The sequence below is a fragment of the Ranitomeya variabilis genome, chromosome 2 (assembly GCF_051348905.1).
Source record: "Ranitomeya variabilis isolate aRanVar5 chromosome 2, aRanVar5.hap1, whole genome shotgun sequence".
Taxonomy (NCBI): domain Eukaryota; kingdom Metazoa; phylum Chordata; class Amphibia; order Anura; family Dendrobatidae; genus Ranitomeya; species Ranitomeya variabilis.
Window position 1 is genome coordinate 661,925,775 of NC_135233.1, and position 20,862 is coordinate 661,946,636.

Here is a 20,862-nt window from a genome sequence, read left to right on the forward strand (position 1 = left end):
TGAAGTTTTCAGTTATTTTGTCCTATTTGTTGTTTGCTTCATGATAAAAAAAATCTTCACTGTTGTAGGCATGCTCTTTACATTATCTGATGCAACCCCTAAAAAAATGAAATTCCAGGTTGTGAGCTAGCAAAATACAAAAAATACCAAGTTGATGACTTTCATAAGCCAATGTACCAGAGAATAACACATAATATTTACATTGTTGCCGTCATACTGAGTGCTTTAAACTCTTGCCTCCTTTCATTTTTTCTCCCCTGCTTTCAAAAGCCATAACTTTATTTTTCCTTCGACATAGCCTTATGAGAGCTTATACTATACAGTGCATTACCATAGTATTGCAGTATAAAGTAGCAATAAAGGTCTTCTTTGAAGCTGTGAAATTCAGCCACTGGATGGGCTTCACAGGAGTACAAAGATGGCATTTGATGGGGGCCTTCAGCAGGACCCAGCACCATGCTAACTCATCAATGCTCCACAATTGTGACACTGGGTGCCAATGGGTAAGTGTGAACACCAACAACTGGGCCTCTTATATTCCACTATCTGAGACTGACAGTGGGATTTATGTGGTTTACTGCAATGATCGAAGCTCAGCTCTACCTATTGCTGTTATGTAATATAACTGGCATCAGACCTGTGAAGAAAGATCTCAGGTCCTGAGCCTCCTCCACACACTGTCACCCTCACAATAATGCACCTATGTGTCATTTTGCTTTAAGAGGGTTCATTTTCCTTTTTATCTCTTTCACAGCTCAAAATACAATAGGTAAATACCAACAAAATTAGCAGAAGTTATATCACTCAATGGGTGGGCCCCCAACCGATCTGGCATTTATGACATGTAGTTGGATATGCCACAAATGACTAAGATGGGAGAACTCCTTTTATGACAATAAAATAGTCAAACTTGTTCCATACAAGCTTCTATAAATTGTAATTGAGTTGAAAGTGAATATATTTAGTATATTTTTTGCAATAGAAAAAAATAAATAAAATGTATGGATTCCTTTAGGGTTTCTTTTCACTGGCCAATTATCGTAAATGAGCGTTCCCAGTAATGTTTGTTTCCTGACAGTGTAAACAGGTTGCCAGTAATTGCCTGTAATATTGTCCAATGCCACAACGTACATGTCACATTGTGATTATTAGTTTTTCCTTTTTTCTTTTCGCTAAAACCATTGTCACCTGTAAAAGATATTTTGTTTTTTGGTTTGCATCCTTCTGGCGGCCTGTAAATGAAGATTGACATCTTGATATATATAGACAAGAAGCCAGTGATTGATGGCAATTCCTTTTCATCCTGAACCTTTAAGTGCTCTGGTTTTCTCCTTCAGAAACCTATGTTTAGAATCGACTTCTGTGAGATAATAGTGAGGACTGGAAGGCTGACTCCTTCAGCTCCCCCTCCCCTACAAGGCTTGCTTAGAATAGAACTGAATCCATGGGGCTTCAAGTGCCTCCTCTATAGGCTCAGAATGTGTTAGTCAGCCTATAATGGAGCTAATGGCTGTTTTGTCATCCTTGGAGATCTGAATTTCCTTGTGTTGTGTCTGCTGCTGTTTCGACAAGAACTGCATGCACTGCAAAGACTGACTGTCAGAAAGGAAGGGCTGGAAAGGGCAGAGAACTATTGGGAAGAGATTGGCAATCAGAGGCGTTCGGTCAGACCACGAAGATACTTGAAGACATAAATGGATGATACCGGTAAGTACACAAAGCTGTGCATGCTGAGTAAAAACACAGTGCACCGCCTATATGGGAACATCTGCTTCTTTTGCTCCTAAATAACCAAAATTAGAATTCTGTATTGTTACTGCCAACAATGAAAGTGTTAGAGAAGCTTAGAACTGGTCTGCATCGTCTTCCGCACGATCACTGATGGGTATGGTTCTAGGGTATTACTATAATCCTTTTTATATTTATAGTAACGATCATGCTGTTGTTACATTGGTGAATCGTAACATATGTAAATAAAAATATATATTTTTTTTTTACAATTTTTCAATATTATAATATATCGTGTGTATACAGTAGAATGATTGTGATAATGGGAAAATGCAGTATTTGCCTGTGAGAGTGACATTAATAAGAAATTGGAGTCTGACACTCCAGCTGCATTCTGTGTCAGGCAGGACTATGCTAGTGAACTGACTGATGGGGCAGTAGAGGTTTTCTCGGTGGTCACAGATGTGTCCCTGGGTGGGCAGCCACATAGAGACAGGAGCAGGGGTGAAGCATTCATTTTCAATATAATGTGTACGATGTTGGAACTAACAGAGATTATAGATAAAGAATACAACATGGTGTTAACTTTTCATGTAGTGTTGGGGTGAAAATGGGGGTATGTGGCATTAATAACACCCCTAACTATGGATGGGACATGTATAAACCTATATATAATTGATTTAGCGCAGAACACAGATGCTTTTCCACAGCTTTTCATACTCGCAAATAATGGGATGTGAGTGAATGAAGCCATGTGCATTTGTCAGCTTGCTTTCTCTACAGTAATTCTGCTCTATTTTCCTGCAATAATGAATGCATGCTGTTTGTTCTTATAGAAGGCGTTATGTGGGAAGTCATGACATTTGAAACCACGTACTGTGTACTTGCCAGCGAGGGGACATATATTTTTACGCTTCCGTCTCTCATAATGTAACCATACATGGAGTAGTTAAAAGGTCTGTTCATAGGGATGCAGCCGCTTGCAGTGCTTTATAGATTTGGTTCCCAGTAGGGCTGGTCTCATTGTATTCTGCAGTGTCATCTGTAAGGCTTCCTGGCTATAGTGTGTGATAGTGGAAGTATGTCCTATGTGTTAACCAGTATCTTCAGTTTGCAGTGAAACAAATGTTCTCTTGTTATTCAATCCTTTAATCGGTTTGTGATAAAATCAGAATCTTTTGTATAACTTCTGTTTTCCTAATTGTTTTAAATACTCTAAGACCAGCCAAAATTTTATATTATCTAGTGTCCACAGAATTCTAAAGATGGTGTTTCTTTATATGCCATGGGTTGCATATTTCTGTTTTTAGAATTTTTTTGTATCGTAGAATTTTCTTGGCACTGGATATGATAGCCTGACATATGATTGGATGAATTGAATTGCTTTAAAATGAATGGTGATGTACTTGCAGTTTATTGGGTTACCACAGCCAAATTGTGAGTAAACCAAGCCTAATAGTACTAATATGTGTACACGTTCTTATTCCTGCACACTAGCATTCAGCCATATTGATATTCAAAAATGTTAGAATATGTGATGTAATAAATTGGTAGATCAGTCTTACAGCTTGCTATACACAGGTCTTGTTGTGCTGCCCGACCATGTTAGTATTCAGCATTGGACTGGGGTTCAAAGGGCCCACCAGTAACCAACTCCAGGGCCCCGCTTTTCAGCTACATGCAAATATGGCATTATCCTCAATCACAAATGTATAGAACAATGAACTGGGTAGATTGTTACATAAGTAAGATTCTGCCTCCGTCTGTACATAGTGATTAAATTATATGGAGTGAAGCATTGCTCACATAAAAGTGTGGTGGCCTACTATTGCACAGGGGCCCACCGGAGGATTCTCCGAATCTCCTGTGGGCCAGTCCAAGCCTGTTAGTATTTATGGGAAATCATAGGTAAGGCTGACAGCCAACAGCTATCCCGGTTAAGACTGCAGGCAGTACAACTTTCAGATATACTTGAGTGTACTCAATGCCAGGAGACATGGTGCAATTAGAATGGCGTACAGAGATATCTGAAGAATTCACTACAAACTCAAATTAAATTTGCCAATGTGTCATACACTCATTTATTGTGCATTACTAACACAGTTGTGGTGAAAATGAGCAGGATTCATCTGTAAAGCAACAATATTTTGATAAAGGTTTCTACCCTCCCAGGTCTTCCTCAGAAATGTTGCCCAATAGGAGACATGGAGCTCAAGAAGTGGAGTGACCTCAGACTAAGCACCTCTAGCAACACTTTATTTGTTCTCCATGTCTCTTATTGAGCAGCACTTTGTATAAAGACCAAGAACCTCAGTGTGCGGTTGGGCTAGTACATGAGAGGGCAATTTGTATGGCAAAGCAAAGAGCAATAAAGTCTCCTTGCACTTCGTAGACTCCCAAATTGTACTTTTATTGTAGAGTATCGACTTACATTCAGAGTCTGATAGAACATGCTATCATTTATTGTGGCATTTGGATATTAGGTGTCCATTTGTTCTAAATGGTTGGTGACAGTCAAAAATCTACAGAAAATAATGTTAAAATTAGGATTCCCTAGCAACCAGGCAACCCCCACTTGCACTTATGCCGGCTAACAGATGTAAATCATTCAGCTGCAGAGCTAAAAACTAAATCTCCGAGCACTAAAAAATACTCGGAGGCCCCCTGAGCGTGCTCGGGAAATCTCGAGTAACGAGTATATTCGCTCATCACTAATATTGAACACTAAGTTATACTCTTTCTCTAATTTTTATCGTGACCCGGCAACTCCTGTAAAAAAACAAACTACATCTAGGACCCAGACTTATCAGATATGTATTCCATAAATGTTATCCGATGGTAATACCTCTTTAGTATTTGGCCCTGGTTCTTCAAGACAGGAGAATATCTCACCTATTTATGAGGGGTGTGTTGGAGTAAGACGCTCCTGATTCACTAAGAGGCACTGGACAAAAATCTAACTCCAGTCTCTGACTGGAGTAAGATTTATGGGAGAAGGAATGCCACAGCTCGTCATGGATAAGACAAGCTATGCCATCACACCCTTGCCCTGCCACAGCTCCACCCATTTTAGGAGAGAAGCTGGTGGAAAAATGCCAAAAGATGCATATTTTTTTAAACAACCAGAAAAGGTTGTATCACAAAAAAGTAAAGCTATATGTAGATATCAACTTAAAGGTAACCTGTCACCAGCAAAAATGCTGTTATCTTGAAGATATGGGCTTAATCTTCATGTTAATAGCGTTACTATCCTGCCCAGCACCTGCACATAGCTGAACGCTTCGGGGAGAAAAAAAGTTTATTCTCAATGGCAGTAATCGGTTTCAGTCAAGAGGGCGGTGACTGAACCGAATGCTGCCGGGGAGAATAAAGTTAATTTTTTCACCAGAGTGTTCGGCAACGTACAGTCGCCGGGAAGGTTAGTAACGCTATTAACCCCATATCTGCAAGTTAATAGCATTTTTTGTTGGTGACAAGATCCATTTAATAGATAAAATGGGATAATATATGCTTAGTTTTGATCTCTGCTATTAATATTTGCCAACATTTCAAAATAATATTCCGACAATCACAGATCCATATGAAACTTGGATTAATGAGCAGTAATTACAGAGATGAGTATTTAAAGACCATATTGTGTTTTAGTACAAATTTTAAAATTGTCATTAGTAGTCTCTCTATTGAGATCTTCTGACTGTGATTGGTTCAGTTTCTTTACAATATGACAGGGTACCTTGGTTCATTTCAAAACATTTGGTTCTTGACCGACACTTGCAGCATCCTTCTAATGACTTCTTATACAGTGGTAAAAAGATATTAAGGGTATGAAGATCACACAAAATGGTTGGGGAGTGACTAGCTCGTAGCCGAGTTACATTGGCAGTGTGGTCTTGAACACTTGCTCTGCTGCTATATAGTTTTGATCAAATCAATATGTTGTTTGCTACAGATCTACTAGTTCTCTGAATGCTGAGCTCTGTATGACTCTGCCCACACTTCTGATTGGCAGCTTTCTGCATACACTGTGCGTAAGCAGAAAACTGCCAATCAGTGGTGTGGGTGTGGTTGGACTACATGGCAACAGGTTTACTAGTCCTCTAATGATAATTTCCTGCTGATAAAACAATGATTTTATAAAAACTACAACAAGCAGCCCAGTAAGTGACACATCGCTGGAATCAAGACCTTTGTCTCTACAGCATGCTGCTCACAGATTAGGTAACATAAACCTGGTGACAAACTCCCTTTAACAATAAGTAATCCATTTATACTCAATTTCCTATCATCTGTTTGACAACTGCTACCATTGTCAGCTTGCGGCAGTACTGCAGCTGCTATGTGATTGCTCAGTGTGACCTTAACCTTAAAGGGTACTCTGTGTGACTGCAGACGTATAATTCACCGGTTTCTGAGCAGGGATCGGATGGTATTTATGAGTTATACATACTCCCGGCTAGTGAGAGCAGTCTCACTCTCCATACACAACTATGGAGCGTGGGCGCGCCCTCTAGTCAATAACACCCACTAGACGGCTGCATCACAAGTCAGGACGCGGCCTCAGATTCCATACAAGTGTATGGTGCAAGGCTTCTCCCATAGGCGTGGTGTATGTATAACTCACACATACCCTCGGGTCCTGGGTCAGAAACCGGCGAATCCCCGCAACGCACACCACTGGGGGCATTCGTAAGTCTCCAGTCACACAGTGTGACTGCAGACTTATGGATTTGGTCCGGACAACCCCTTTAAGGCAGTTCTATCTTTCCATTATATTATTAAGCACACCTTATTCTACTGAACCTTCCAATATACTAATACCAGTAAATGTCTTAGGCGATATAGGTTTTGCAATATACTGACTTTTACAAGCGGATTCACGTTTTGGACATTTGTCAGACTTCGTAGTAAAAATAAAGTTTTAATGGAAAGAGTGCACGGAAATGATTACACTGTATATGGTGATTCTGGAAGTACAGCTCTTCTTGTATTCTGTTGTCATTTATGGGCTTGTACTTACCTTCTTGCTGGATGGTGCTGTATATATAGCGATCATAGTTTTGCCATTAACCCTTTAATCATCACCAACCCTCAAGGGTCTCAATGAGAGACCTCAATCCATTTTAGCAGCCAGAACTTTTTTATTAATACTGACATGGCAGTATGAGACCTTGTTTATGAGGAGAGAATTGTTTTTATGTATTGTTTGTGCAGATAATTTTTATCAGTTTTTTTTGTATTGGTGAGGCTTTTTTTCACTTGGGGAAATAGCCTGCTGCCACTGGAACTGGCAAATCTGATCCAGGTCTGCTATGACCCAGCAGCACTGCTAGGTTGGGGGGGTCACCTATAAAAAATATGATCGCTTCATCCAGTGGAAGCATTTGAATTGCCAAGTGTTCTAGTCATCGCATGGCACACATTAATCACTATGTAGGCTGAAGAGAAGACAAAAATAGTGTTAATGCCGCTAAATCAACCACACTGCAGTCTAAGGACCCCTAATGCCCCATGGCAAAAACAGTGGGTGGTAAAACTTAACCAGAGCCAAATATATTAATGTATACGCTACGTAATGCTTGGCCTGATTGTAATATTATAGAGCACATCTGGTCCTGGCTTTATGGACAGTGACAGTAGGTGTCAGACGAGCTATAAAGTGAAGTGCACAAGCCTCTTGGAGCCACTGTCTAATCAGCTTCCTAACATAATCTTACACATGCATGATCAGCAATTTACTAATGTACTTCTTTTACGAGAATTGTTCTCCATAACGCCTCAGGCACATGTACACAGGCTGTACAGGGAGGGGGACATCGAGTCACAGTGGCTCTGTAATATGCAATATGGTATTCTGTGCTGATTTTTATTTGTAGATTTGTTTTTTAGCTTGTGAAAAAAATAAAAAATGAGGGCTTATTTTTTTATGTGGCTAGCTATTGTTTTTATTGCTATCATTATGGTATACCTGCAAAGTTTTGATCCCTGTTTATTGCATGACCTTTAGGGCTCATGAAGACGACTGTATAAATCTGAGTGCTATCCGTCGTATGCAATTCAAGTCTACGGGTCCATTGGAAAAAAAAAATGGGACCGCACTCAGATTACATGTTTTTTTTATGATCAACGTCTATGAAAATCGGATCACATTCTGATCAATCTCTGATCAGAGTGTGATTAGCCTAATTGGATCTGCTTTCTTGGATGAGAGAAAAACAATTGTGTGACCCTAGCCATGGGGAGATTCCGTCGTTACTTTTTTTTATTATTATTATTATGGAATTTACATTCAGGTTAAAAATGTTAATATTTTGATATGACTTTTATGGTTTGTGGTGATACAAAATATCCTTGCTTTTTTATTTATTTATTTATTTGAAAAATAGAGAAGATGAATGATTCAAATTATATTTAGAATATTTTATTTAACTTTTCCTTTAAAGTTTTACCTTTTTTTTGTAGTCTCCTTAAGGGACTTGAAAGGGCAATCATATGACTGGAAATTGCATTATATAGTCAAATTGAAACTCTTTAGTGAATCTCAGGCTTGGCTTCATAAGAAGGACTAGGATGACTACCATGTGGACCTTTAGCTAACCCACAGCTACCGTAAAACACCAAGTGGCACACTTTGATCGTGTTATGGAGGGAAGCAGCAATTGAGTATAGCGCGGGCTCAACTCTATATATGCAGACCTGACAAGGACACAGTTTTACCTGTCATGATTCTATCCCTCAGTGTGTCTGGGATGCAGTTATTGACGGCTCAGCCATCCTATCTGGTACAGGGGCGTGCTGAAGCTGTCAGTACTTTGATTGACAGCTCAGTGTCCAGTCTGGTGCAAGGGCCTGCTGAGCTGTCGATCTTTTGTCGGTAGTGCAATATGAGAATAGGAGGTGCTTGCTGTCTCCAGGTGTTCATTGTCCCAGGTGATTGCCGGGCTACTGGCCTGTTTTTCCCAGACCTGTGCCAGATGTATATTCAGCTTTTGTGTGGTTTGTCTCTCTGTGCCTTGAGTTCTGTTTTGATATATTGTTGCCTGACCTTGGAACTCATTCTGACCATCCGTCTGTTTAACCCCTTTGCTCAGATCCGCTATCATCCTGGTATTTTCACCTCGGACCATTATCTGACTACGCCTTTGTCTCTTCCTTCTGTTTGTAACATACCCTCCTGGCTTTTGATCTTGGACTCATTGACTATCCTGACTGTAACAATTATACTGGAACACTCAGGAACCTCTTGGCTTGAGACAAATGAGTCAATTGAACAAGAGTATGGTTAACAAGTCTGTATTGCACAAATAAACATAGGTGCAGCAAGTAAGCAACAATTCAAGAAACCACAGCAAGCAGGGAGATACTTGAAGTAGTTCACATGCGGTACTGCTGCATGTAAAGTCTCTTTGGAGCGGCACACACTAGGGAATGCTGATGAGAAGACACAGTTCACAACAGGACTGGTAGTCTCTGAACAAGAGTTCTGAAGACAGTGCAGAGCTGTGTGCCTCTTAGGAAGTCCAGAACTGTCAAATATACAGCCACTGCTCACAAGAGGAGCTGAAGCAAGCTGAATTTACATGTCCTAAGCAGGCAGACTGAGGCAGATGCAGAGAAACACAACACACAGCTTGTTGAAGAAGCACCACTGAGAGATGGAGAGGTTTGCTGGAAGAGCTGAACCGGATCTCCTGGAGAGGAGCAGTCTCTTGCAGCAAAGAGCCAGGAATTCAAGCAGAATACACAAGCATGGACTGGAAGGCAAACTAGGGTTATAAAGACAGGAAGGCGAATCACATGAGCAGGAGCGAGTCAGCAGACGCCATCTTGAAAAAGGGCAATAAAGCACCAAATATGAACAGGGAATCAGAGTCCTGACACCGACTCACAGCTTGTCCATGATAATTGATTCAGCATCACATTTACATTCTGCATTGGAAAGGTAATAATACAGTCTTTGGGTTTGAAGTTTTCATCTCTGTGTGATTCTTTCTAAGAGTAAATGTGGGCACTTGTTCACATTCTGAAGTCTTAGCATGCTGTGGATTGAGTATAGTTTTTCCTTATTCTGTGAGATGAATAATCTGGCATTTTTAGATTTTATACCTGAGATCCTATTAATTAAACTAGTCACATTGGAAGTGCTTTAGGCATGCATCAGTAACAAACACAGGATCAGATGCTAAATAAACCAACACATTACGGAAAGTTCGATGGTTGTTTTAATTAGTTTACATTTTGCAAATAGAATTTACAGCCAGTTTCATTTGCCATGAAAATATGTACAGTCTAACAAGGACTGAGCCCAGCACTGCTGTGTCATTTGCTATTGCATTACTTCAGTAAGGAGTCAATGTCCTTTTCTGTTAGTAATGAATCAGACATTTGCTGGAGAAACACCAGATGGAAGGACTAGTTGTAAAGGCTGGAGATTTGTTGTGTGTGAAGCTTTCTAATCATTGCCAGGACGTACATTTTTGCATCCATATATTGAAGCGCTAGTAGTACAATATGGTGATAGTTGGGTGAACCTGTAATTTCCTGGTACACCCTTATTACATCTGTAGGTTAACTCTGCCCTAACATTATACCTCCTGACTTTTGAAGAACAGAATGAGTGACAGATCAAATTATGGCAGTGCCCCTTGCCACACCTCAATCCACACCCATTTACCATTTTGGCCACACCCCAATCCATGCCCATTTACTATTTCTTTCTCCAACTGGAAGGAGATGTCAGAGGGGAGCTGGCAGTGAGGGACATTCAGCAGATGCCTCAGACTGCAGGGTGTAGGCCCAAATCTGGGACTGTCGGCTGTATACGGGACAGTTGGAACCAGAGATAAGGGGATCGATTCCTGGGACTCTGGTCCAGCGTTCAGGTCAGTGATACCTGACAGCTGAAAGGGAGGCCATGAATCTCTAATATTCTGGCCCATCGGTTTGGCTTTTGATTAGCCAGAGCAGGAGCGACGTCATCAGTTTGTCCTACTCACCTCTAGTTTAGGCCTACAGTATGGATTTATTGTTGGTTTCTTCATTCACAGTCAGAGCCGCCAGAACTTTCTGATCTTTAAGTAGTTTCAGTTCATGACATCTTATTTTTTTGTGTCTGTGTTCACATGTTGCAAAAATACTGTGTTTTTTTTTTTCTTGCAGGATCTGCACCAAACTACACAATAACAATCGTCTCCCACTCTACTTGATGCTTTTCTGGTGCAGATGTGTTATTAATCTGCCTTTTATAATACAGAAAAGCTTGGATATTGCAATCAATAAAGTAATTGCAGTTTTTCACATGCGTTTTTTAGGCTCCACATAGAAGCATTTAGCAAAAAAAAAAACACTGCACAGTTCAGCAGCGTCCTTGGTAGCTTTTTTTATTAAAGTAGTTTTCATTAAAGATTTTTTACATAAATGTAGACGCAAACAAAATCAAAATAAAAGCAAAAAAGCAAAATTTAAAGGGATGAAAGATATACAGTTGTGGCCAAAAGTATTGACACCCCTGCAATTCTGTCAGATAATACTCAGTTTCTTCCTGAAAATTATTGCAATCACAAATTCTTTGGTATTATTATCTTCATTTAATTTGTCTTAAATGAAAAACACAAAAGAGAATGAAGCAAAAAGCAAAACATTGATCATTTCACACAAAACTCCAAAAATGAGCCAGACAAAATTATTGGCACCCTCAGCCTAATACTTGGTTGCACAACCTTTAGCCAAAATAACTGCGACCAACCGCTTCCGGTAACCATCAATGAGTTTCTTACAATGCTCTGCTGGAATTTTAGACCATTCTTCTTTGGCAAACTGCTCCAGGTCCCTGATATTTGAAGAGTGCCTTCTCCAAACTGCCATTTTTAGATCTCTCCACAGGTGTTCTATGGGATTCAGGTCTGGACTCATTGCTGGCCACCTTAGAAGTCTCCAGTGCTTTCTCGCAAACCATTTTCTAGTGCTTTTTGAAGTGTGTTTTGGGTCATTGCCCTGCTGGAAGAGCCATGACCTCTGAGGGAGACCCAGCTTTCTCACACTGGCCCTACATTATGCTGCAAAATTTGTTGGCAGTCTTCAGACTTCATAATGCCATGCACACGGTCAAGCAGTCCAGTGCCAGAGGCAGCAAAGCAACCCCAAAACATCAGGGAACCTCCGCCATGTTTGACTGTAGGGACCGTGTTCTTTTCTTTGAATGCCTCTTTTTTTCTCCTGTAAACTCTATGTTGATGCCTTTGCCCCAAAAGCTCTTCTTTTGTCTCATCTGACCAGAGAACATTCTTCCAAAACGTTTTAGGCTTTTTCAGGTAAGTTTTGGCAAAATCCAGCCTGTCTTTTTTATGTCTCAGGGTAAGAAGTGGGGTCTTCCTGGGTCTCCTACCATACAGTCCCTTTTCATTCAGACGCCGACGGATAGTACGGGTTGACACTGTTGTACCCTCGGACTGTGGGGCAGCTTGAACTTGTTTGGATGTTAGTCGAGGTTCTTTATCCAACATCCGCACAATCTTGCGTTGAAATCTCTTGTCAATTTTTCTTTTCCGTCCACATCTAGGGAGGTTAGCCACAGTGCCATGGGCTTTAAACTTCTTGATGACACTGTGCACAGTAGGCACAGGAACATTCAGGTTTTTGGAGATGGACTTGTAGCCTTGAGATTGCTCATGCTTCCTCACAATTTGGTTTCTCAAGTCCTCAGACAGTTCTTTGGTCTTTCTTTTCTCCATGCTCAATGTGGTACACACAAGGACACAGGACAGAGGTTGAGTCAACTTTAATCCTTGTCAACTGGCTGCAAGTGTGATTTAGTTATTGCCAACACCTGTTAGGTGCCACAGGTAAGTTACAGGTGCTGTTAATTACACAAATTAGAGAAGCATCACATGATTTTTCAAACAGTGCCAATACTTTTGTCCACCCCCTTTTTTATGTTTGGTGTGGAATTATATCCAATTTGGCTTTAGGACAATTCTTTTTGTGTCTTTTCAGTTAAGACAAATTAAATGAAGATAATAATAACAAAGAATTTGTGTTTGCAATCATTTTCAGGAAGAAACTGAGTATTATCTGACAGAATTGCAGGGGTGTAAATACTTTTGGCCACAACTGTAGACAAAATAAGAGGTGGAAAGGGTTAAGGATGAGAGAGGGAAGGGAAAATATGGTTTATTAAGGAAAATGTGAAAAAGAAAAAATAAGATAGAAGGAAAATTAAAAAGATTGGTATATACAGGATAGGCAATGGAAAGCAGTTACGATACACATATAAGATACCTTATATATAAAACATTTAAGAGGTAGGAGGGGAAGAAAAGGAATGAGAAAGACAAGGAAAAAAGGGACAGGAAGAACATCTGTAAACAGGTGGAGAGACAAGTGTAGAGATAAATACTAACTTTTAAATAATGTAAAATACTGTTTGTTTCTTTAATTCTAATACTGGGCGGCTTGAAATCATGAAATCACATCCACTTTGCTTAAATACAGCAGAATTTTTGTGCAAAAGAAAAAAAAGCATCAGAAAATACGCAGCACTTATACTACATGTGAACACAGTCTAAGTTTCAAAACAAAGTGGATGTGATTCCATGAAATCTCTACCCTCTGTGGTCTAGATGCTGCTGAATTCTGCAGTTTTGGTGCATTTTTTCTATATAGGCTTCTTCTGAAAAAAACGCATGAATATAAAAACCGCCGTTGTATTTTTAAGCGCAGAATCAAATCTTTTCTGTACTATTAAAAAAAGCATTAAAAACTGTGCTTCATATCTGCCCAAAAGTCACACGATCTCAGCATTACAGGTTTTTTTTACATTTTTTTGGGTTTAATATAGACAAATATTAATTACGCCATTTTTTTAACGTACTTTACAATTTCGGTAAATAATCTGATCGCTGTGTTGTGCGGGTTGTTACAATTACAGGGACACCAAATATGTCAATGTTATGTCCATGCTATGTGCTGATTTGTGATGTTTATTATTTAGCATTAAAAATTATTTTTTTTTTACTATCAAGTGTTTTTCATCATTATTTTTTTAATAATTTTATAGGATGAAAAAATCTCTTATTCTCCCTTTAGAATAAAAATACATCCATTGTACACAGCAGTGTAGTTCTATTAGTATAATCTGCCTGTAATCAGAGCCTGCAGTACAGATCAAATGCACAAAAATCTCCCAATATCTCTTGGGCTTGTGGCGCAGTAGCTTAAAGCAGATGTCTGTAGTGATAATGCTAAGGTTGTGGGTTTAAGATCTCAGGTGACTTGCAGAGAAAAAAATTAAATTTTTGTCATTGCTTATTATTTTTTCTACTTTTATTGGAACAAAAAATCTTGTTCTTCACCTCAGCATAAAGGCACCATAAAAATACATTGTTATACACACAATGTATCCCTATGGAATTGTATAGGCTGTTTCTGGATTCATTGATGCAATAGAGGTCAAGATAACCAAATCCTTCTATCTACAGCTTAGTGGGCTGCAGCGCAGTGGTAGAGCTGCAGCCTGCAAATACAGAGATGTGAGTTGGAGACCCAATCATAGGAGAAAGAAGAGGTGAGTGATATAATTTAGTTTATGCACTGAGCAGACAGCAGCTGTGCCCCCCAAAGAAGAGCTATGAAAAAGTTGGAGAGGTGAGTATAAGGGTATGTGCACACGCTGCGGATCCGCAGTTTTCCTTCCGGTTTACAGTACCATGCAAACCTATGGAAAACAAAATCCACAGTGCACATGCTGCGGAAAATACCGCATGGAAACGCGGCGGTTTATTTTCCGCAGCATGTCAATTCTTTGTGTGGATTCCGCAGTGCTTTACACCTGCTCCTCAATAGGAATCCGCGGGGGGTAAAAGCGTACAAAAAGCGCTGCAAATCCGTGGTAAATCCGCAGGTAATCAGCAGGTAAAACGCAGTGTGTTTTACCTGCGGATTTTTCAAAAGCTGAGTGGAAAAATCTGCACAGAAATCCGCAACGTGGGCACATAGCCTTAGTGATGAGGGAACGTGCTCGAGTAATGTCTTATCCGAGCATCTGGGAGTGCTCATATATTATGTTCTAGTTCCTGCGGCTCCATGATTTGTGGCTGTTAGACAGCCTCAAAACATGCGGAGATTGCCTATTTGCAGGCACCATCTTGCTAGAGAAAAAATTGCCTCTTCCAAGATGGCGCTGCCTGTGCAGTAGCATCTATCTGATCGCACGTTTCGCCTGCTGCTTTTACGAGAGGTATTGTGAATGGAGAAGAGGAGCTCCTTTTATCATGCCAGGTAAATGTTTGCATCGTTCTATTTGACGAATCAGGAGATTGCCCCTCCCTAATGAGAAAATGTCAATCCTGGTATTCCTGTCACGTGACTGACGCCGAGGGAAGGGTATACTCTCTGACGTCATAGGCACAGGGACGTTACAGGCTATCAGAGACATTCGGGGAAGGAGCGAAGTATACACAAGCATGATGGCAGCCATTTTTAAGAATTACACATAATGGGGACAGACAGGGAATATGGTGATAGGTTGGACTGCCTATAAAGGATGCTAATGGCATAAGAAGAATATGTATGGGGACTATATATATATATATATACTCTCCCAGTATGGATGGGAGAGAAAGTTCAAGAGACAGATGAGGAGAATGGTAAATTAACCCCTTCACCAGAGCCTGTGTTTACCTTCATGACCAGGCCAAATTTTATAACTCTGACCACTGTCAATTTATGTGGTAATACCTCTTGAATGTTTCAACGGATCCCAGTGATTCTCTGACTGTTTTTTCATGACATGTTGTACTTCATGATAGTGGTAAAATTTGTTTGATGCAACTTGCGTTTATTTGTGAAAATATCAGAAATTTGGTGAAAACTTTAAAAGTTTAGTTTTAGTCATTTTAAAAATTTCAATTTTTATATCTTTAAACCAGTTAGTCATGCTGTACAAAATAATTTATAAAAAGCATTTCCAAAATGTATACTTTTCATCTGCATCATTTTTTGAACACATTTTTTTCTCAGGAAGTTAAAAGGGTTAAAAGTTGATGAGCAATTTCTAATTTTTCCAGCAAAATTTACAAAGCCATTTTTTTAGGGACCACATCACATTTGAAGTGACTTTGGGAGCCCATATGACAGAAAATACCTAAAAAAGTTACACCATTCTAAAAGCTGCATGCCTCAAACTGAAGCTTTTTAACCCTTCAAGTGCTTCACAAGAATGAATGCAACGTGGAAGGAAAAAATTAACATTTTACTTTTTTCACAAAAATTTTACTTTAACCCCATTTTTTTCACAAGGGTAATAGGGAAAATGGACCCAAAAACTTGTTGCTCAATTTCTCCGGAGTATGCTGATATGCCATATGTGGGGGAAAACTATTGTTTGAGCACACCGCAGGGCTTTGAAAGGAAAGAACATTGTTTGTTTTTTTTAATGCAAAATGGTTGTAATCGAGAGCGGATGCAATGTTGCGTTTGGAGAGCCTCTAACGTGACTAAACAGTTGTGCCCTCACAACTGACCCAATTTTGCAAACAAGACGCCCCCAGGTGCTTCACAGAAGTTTACAATGTACAGCAGTAAATATAAAAATCACATTTTTCCCACATAAATGTATTTTTATTTTCAAAAGGGTAAAAGGAGAAAATGGCCCCAAAACGTGGCGTTCAATTTCTCCTGAGGACGCCAATACCCCATATGTGGGGGATAAAAAAAAGTTTTGGGCGCATGCCATGTCGTGTTTGTAGAGCCCTCATATGCCTCAACAGTGGGAAACCCCCCTCCCACAAGTAACACCAATACTGCAAATTTTGTTGTGCAATTTCTCCTGAGTACACCAATTACCCCATATGTGGTTGAAAACTACTTTTGAGGAACAGTGAAGGGAAGAAGCGTCATATTGGAGTTCAGATTTTGAAAGAATGGTTTGAGGGTGCTATGTCACATTAGCAGAACCCCTGAGGTGCCAGAACAGCAGAAACCCCCAATAAGCGAACTCATTTTACAAACTACACCTCTCAATTAATTAATCTAAGGGTGCACAGTGAGCATGTTGATACCACATGTGCCTCACAGAATTTTCTACCATTGGGCGGGGAAAAAAGAATAATTACTCTTTACCACTAAAATGTTGCTTTTGCCCCAATGTTTAAATTTTTTTAAGTGAAAATTTTTTATAGGAAAAAATGGACCTCTCAGTTTGGTGTGTACCGTATTTTTTGGCATATAAGACGCACCGTACTATAAGACGCACCCCAAATTTGGGGTGAAAAATGCAGAAAAAAAGATTTTTTATAAGATGGGGGTCCGTCTTATTGTCCGAATTTAAGATCTCTTACCTGAGGGCAGGCAGTGGCAGAGCAGGGTCACAGGAGGCATGGTGGTGGCAGAGGTGAGGTGATGCTGAGGTGTGGTGGGCGGAACGGCGTGCACCTGAGCAGGGTCCCATCCTGCTTAGGTGGGCGACGCCATGGCCTGGTGTCCATGGGGAGGTTGCTGTGGCGGTGGCAGACGTGCGGTCACTTCCTCAGGTGGCAGCGGCCAGGGTCCCTTCCACATTTGAGGTGACGCCACAGCAGTAGTGAAGGAGAGCAGCAGAGCTGGGTGGTTTTCCTGGTGGCGGCGGGCTTACCGGCATTGTGGTGGCAACAGAGGTGCGGGCATGATGTGGCACGGTGAGCTGTATGGCGTGAGCAGGTCCCATCCATATTTGAGGTGAATCCGCGGCCCGGTATTGATGGAGAGCAGCAGAGCAGGGTGAGTTAAGGATTTTTCCGGTGGCGGCGGCCATCTTGCTGAGGCCGCGGGTGCGCAGATTCACTACTCTGCGTCCCAGGGCTTCAGGAAAATGGCCGCGGGAGGCTGCGCGTGCGCAGATGGAGATCGCGGCGGCCATTTTCCTGAAGCCGAGTTCGCAGATTGAGATCTCGGCTTCAGGAAAATGGCCGCCGCGATCTCAATCTGCGCACGCGCGGCCTCCCGCGGCCATTTTCCTGAAGCCCTGGGATGCAGAGTAGTGAATCTGCGCATGCGCGGCCTCAGCAAGATAGCCGCCGCCACCGGAAAATACCGTAACTCACCAGCGCTGCTGCTCTCCATCAATACCGGGCTGCGGATTCACCTCAAATATGGATGGGACCTGCTCACGCCATACAGCTCACCGTGCCACATCATGCCCGCACCTCTGTCGCCGCCACAATGCCGGTAAGCCTGCGTTCCGAATATAAGACGCACCCCCCATTTTCCTCACAATTTTTTTGGGGAAAAAGTGCGTCTTATATGCCAAAAAATACGGTAATTTCTCATGAGTGCATCAGTGCCCTACATGTAATCAAAAAATACTTTTCAGGTACAATGCAAAGCTCAGAAAGGAATAAGTGCTGTATTGTAGTGCAGATTTTATTGTTATGGTTTGCTGGTGCCATGACCAACTGGGAGAACCCCTGAGGAACCGGAACAGTAGACTCCCCCCCTCATAAATTACCCCATTTTACAAACTACACCTCACAATGAATTCATCTACGGTTGCAGTGATCATGTTGACAGCACTGGTGTGTCACAGAATTTTATACCATTGGGAAGTGAAGAAAAAATAATTACATTTTTACTACAACCATCACCAAGATAGGGCGGGAATTAATGCGGTGCTGTCATGGTTCTGGAAAATCAAACTACCGGTAAGTAATTATCATTTTTTCCCTTCACCATGACAGCACCGTACGTGAGAGGAAGAAATAGAAGGACTCCTAGGGTGGGACAACAGCAGATAGTACCTTTCTCCTGAAAGACAAGTTTGATAGACCTAAGTCTAGCCTATAATGTCGGAAGAAGGTGGAGGGTGAAGACCCTACTGCCGCTCTACAAATCTGTTCCACCAAAGCATTTGCCCTTTCCGCCCAGGATGTGGCAACAGCACGCGTGGAGTGAGCCGTAACACCCTGTGGGGGAACTTGGCCAGAAGAGGAATATGAAAGTGAAATAGCTGTACGCAACCACCATGCAATAGTTGCCTTTGAGGCCTTTTTTCCCCTGTTTGTCCCCTGGAAGGTGAAAAAAAGGGCTGATGACTGACACCAAGATTTTGTGGCTTCTATGTATTGAAGCAGGCAGCGTCTGACATCAAGACAATGGAAGGTTTGTTCTCCCTGGGATTTTGGTTGAGGACAAAATGAGGGCAAAATTATTTCCTGGTCTCTATGAAATTTTGAGTTGACCTTTGGAAGAAAGGCCGGGTCGGTTTTAATAATCACTTTGTCATCCTGAAAGGTAGTGTAAGGGGGTTCACCGAAATAGATTGCAGCTTGCAGGTACGTCGGGCTGAAGTTAAAGCAACCAGGAGGACCGTTTTCAGGGTTAAGGCTTTTATTGAAATGGAGGTGAGAGGCTCAAAGGGGGAAACAGTTAGAGCATTTAAAACTAAATTTAGATCCCAGGGAGCCACCTTAGGTAATAATTTTAAGGGTCTGGACGTAAAGGAGGCTCGGATGAACCTATAGACCCAAGGGTGGTCAGCAAGTTTTTGATCAAACAGCGCACCCAGAGCAGAGACTTGCACCTTTAAGGTGCTAGTAGATAGCCCCCTCTGTAACCCTTTTTGAAGAAATTCTCGAATTTCTTTTACCGGAATTTCTTGGCTCGTCTCAGACAATTGTCGTCCCGAGAATTCAAGGAATTTCTGCCAAATTTTCTGGTATTTCTCCGCGACCTTTTTCCTGCTAGCGAGCAACGTGGTCACCAAAGGGTTCGAGAATCCTTTTGATAATAGGAGCCCCCTCAAGTTCCAGGCGGTGAGATGTAGCCTGTGCACTTGGGGGTGTTGAACTGGTCCCTGGTGTAGGAGATCTGGGGCATCCGAAAAGATCCACAGGTCCGAGATAGACATGCGTCTGAGTCACGTGAACCATGCCCTTTTTGGCCAAAAGGGAGCTATAAGGATTACTCGTTCCTTGTCCTCCCGAATTTTCTTGAGGACTGTCGGGATTAACGGTATCGGGGGAAACGCGTATGCTAGATGAAAGTTCCTTCGGTACAGAAACGCATCCACTCCCTCTGGGTGTTCTCTTGGGTTCAGAGAATAGAACTTCCTCACCTTCCGATTTTCTTTTGTGGCGAACAAGGCTATTTCTGGAATGCCCCAGATGGCACAGATTTTCCCAAATATTCCTTGGTTCAAGGACCACTCCCCTTGATGTAATATGTGACGGCTTAAGAAATCGGCTACCTGATTCTCTGACCCTTTTAAGTATGTTCCTGTTAAGGAAAGAAGGTTGTTCTCGGCCCATATGAACAGCTCTTTGGCCTCTGCCATAAGGGATGCTGATCTTGTGCCCCCTTGATGATTTATGTAGGCTATTGTTGTGTTGTCGGACCAAACCACCACATGTCTTCCTCGTATCCTCTCTCCTATATGAAGAAGTGCTTGCCTCACCGCTAACAGTTCTTTTAGATTGGAAGACGCTGCTCTCATTGAGGCCCTCCATTGACCCTGTAGGACTTGATCCTCCAAGTGTGTCCCCACCCCCATGGGCTCGCATCGGTAGTTAAGACTACTGGATTCTGTACTGACCACGGCACTGCGTTGCTTAAATTTTCTGTTCTCAGCCACCATTCTAGTGAGTCCTGAACTCTTGGAGATAGAAGAACTTTCCGATTCAGATTGTATGGATTTCTTCATTTGTTCGGTTAGTATCTGCCATTGTAATTCTCGTGTGTGGCTTTGTGCCCACCGGGTCGCTGGAATTGTTGCCGTTAGAACCCCTAAGAGCGACGTTGCTTTCCGTAGTGAAATGGCCAGTCGTAGTTGGAACAGTTGTACTTTCTGTTGAATAGCTTGAATTTTTCTCTGTGGGAGGGCACACTCCTGTTTGACTGAATCCAATAGGATTCCGAGGAATTCTTGAGTTTGAGTTGGGTTTAGTCTTGACTTCTTTAGGTTTATAATCCAGCCTAATTTGTCAGTATCTCCAGTACTCTTGCGACTGTTTTTTTGCAATTTTCTCTGTTGTTTGCTATTACCAGAAAATTGTCCAAATAGGGTACCAGCATTATGTCTTCTTTCCTGATGAAGGACGCTACTTCGGAAATAATTTTTGTAAATACACGGGGCGCTATAGCTACCCCGAAGGGAAGGCATTGATATTG

At 41.4% G+C, this 20,862-nt stretch overlaps 1 protein-coding gene across 2 annotated transcripts in view; it reads left to right on the top strand.

The window, feature by feature from the left end:
* Positions 1-1,417: 1,417 nt before the first annotated feature.
* PHACTR2 (phosphatase and actin regulator 2) overlaps positions 1,418-20,862 on the top strand; it is a 302,679-nt gene continuing 283,234 nt past the window's right edge. The window contains exon 1 of one of the 2 annotated variants that reach the window (XM_077289214.1): positions 1,418-1,707. In XM_077289214.1, the coding sequence (XP_077145329.1) occupies positions 1,695-1,707 (13 nt within the window). In that variant the 5' untranslated portion in view covers positions 1,418-1,694. The remainder of the gene's footprint in view (positions 1,708-20,862) is intronic. The other variant, XM_077289218.1, reaches the window with a different exon arrangement.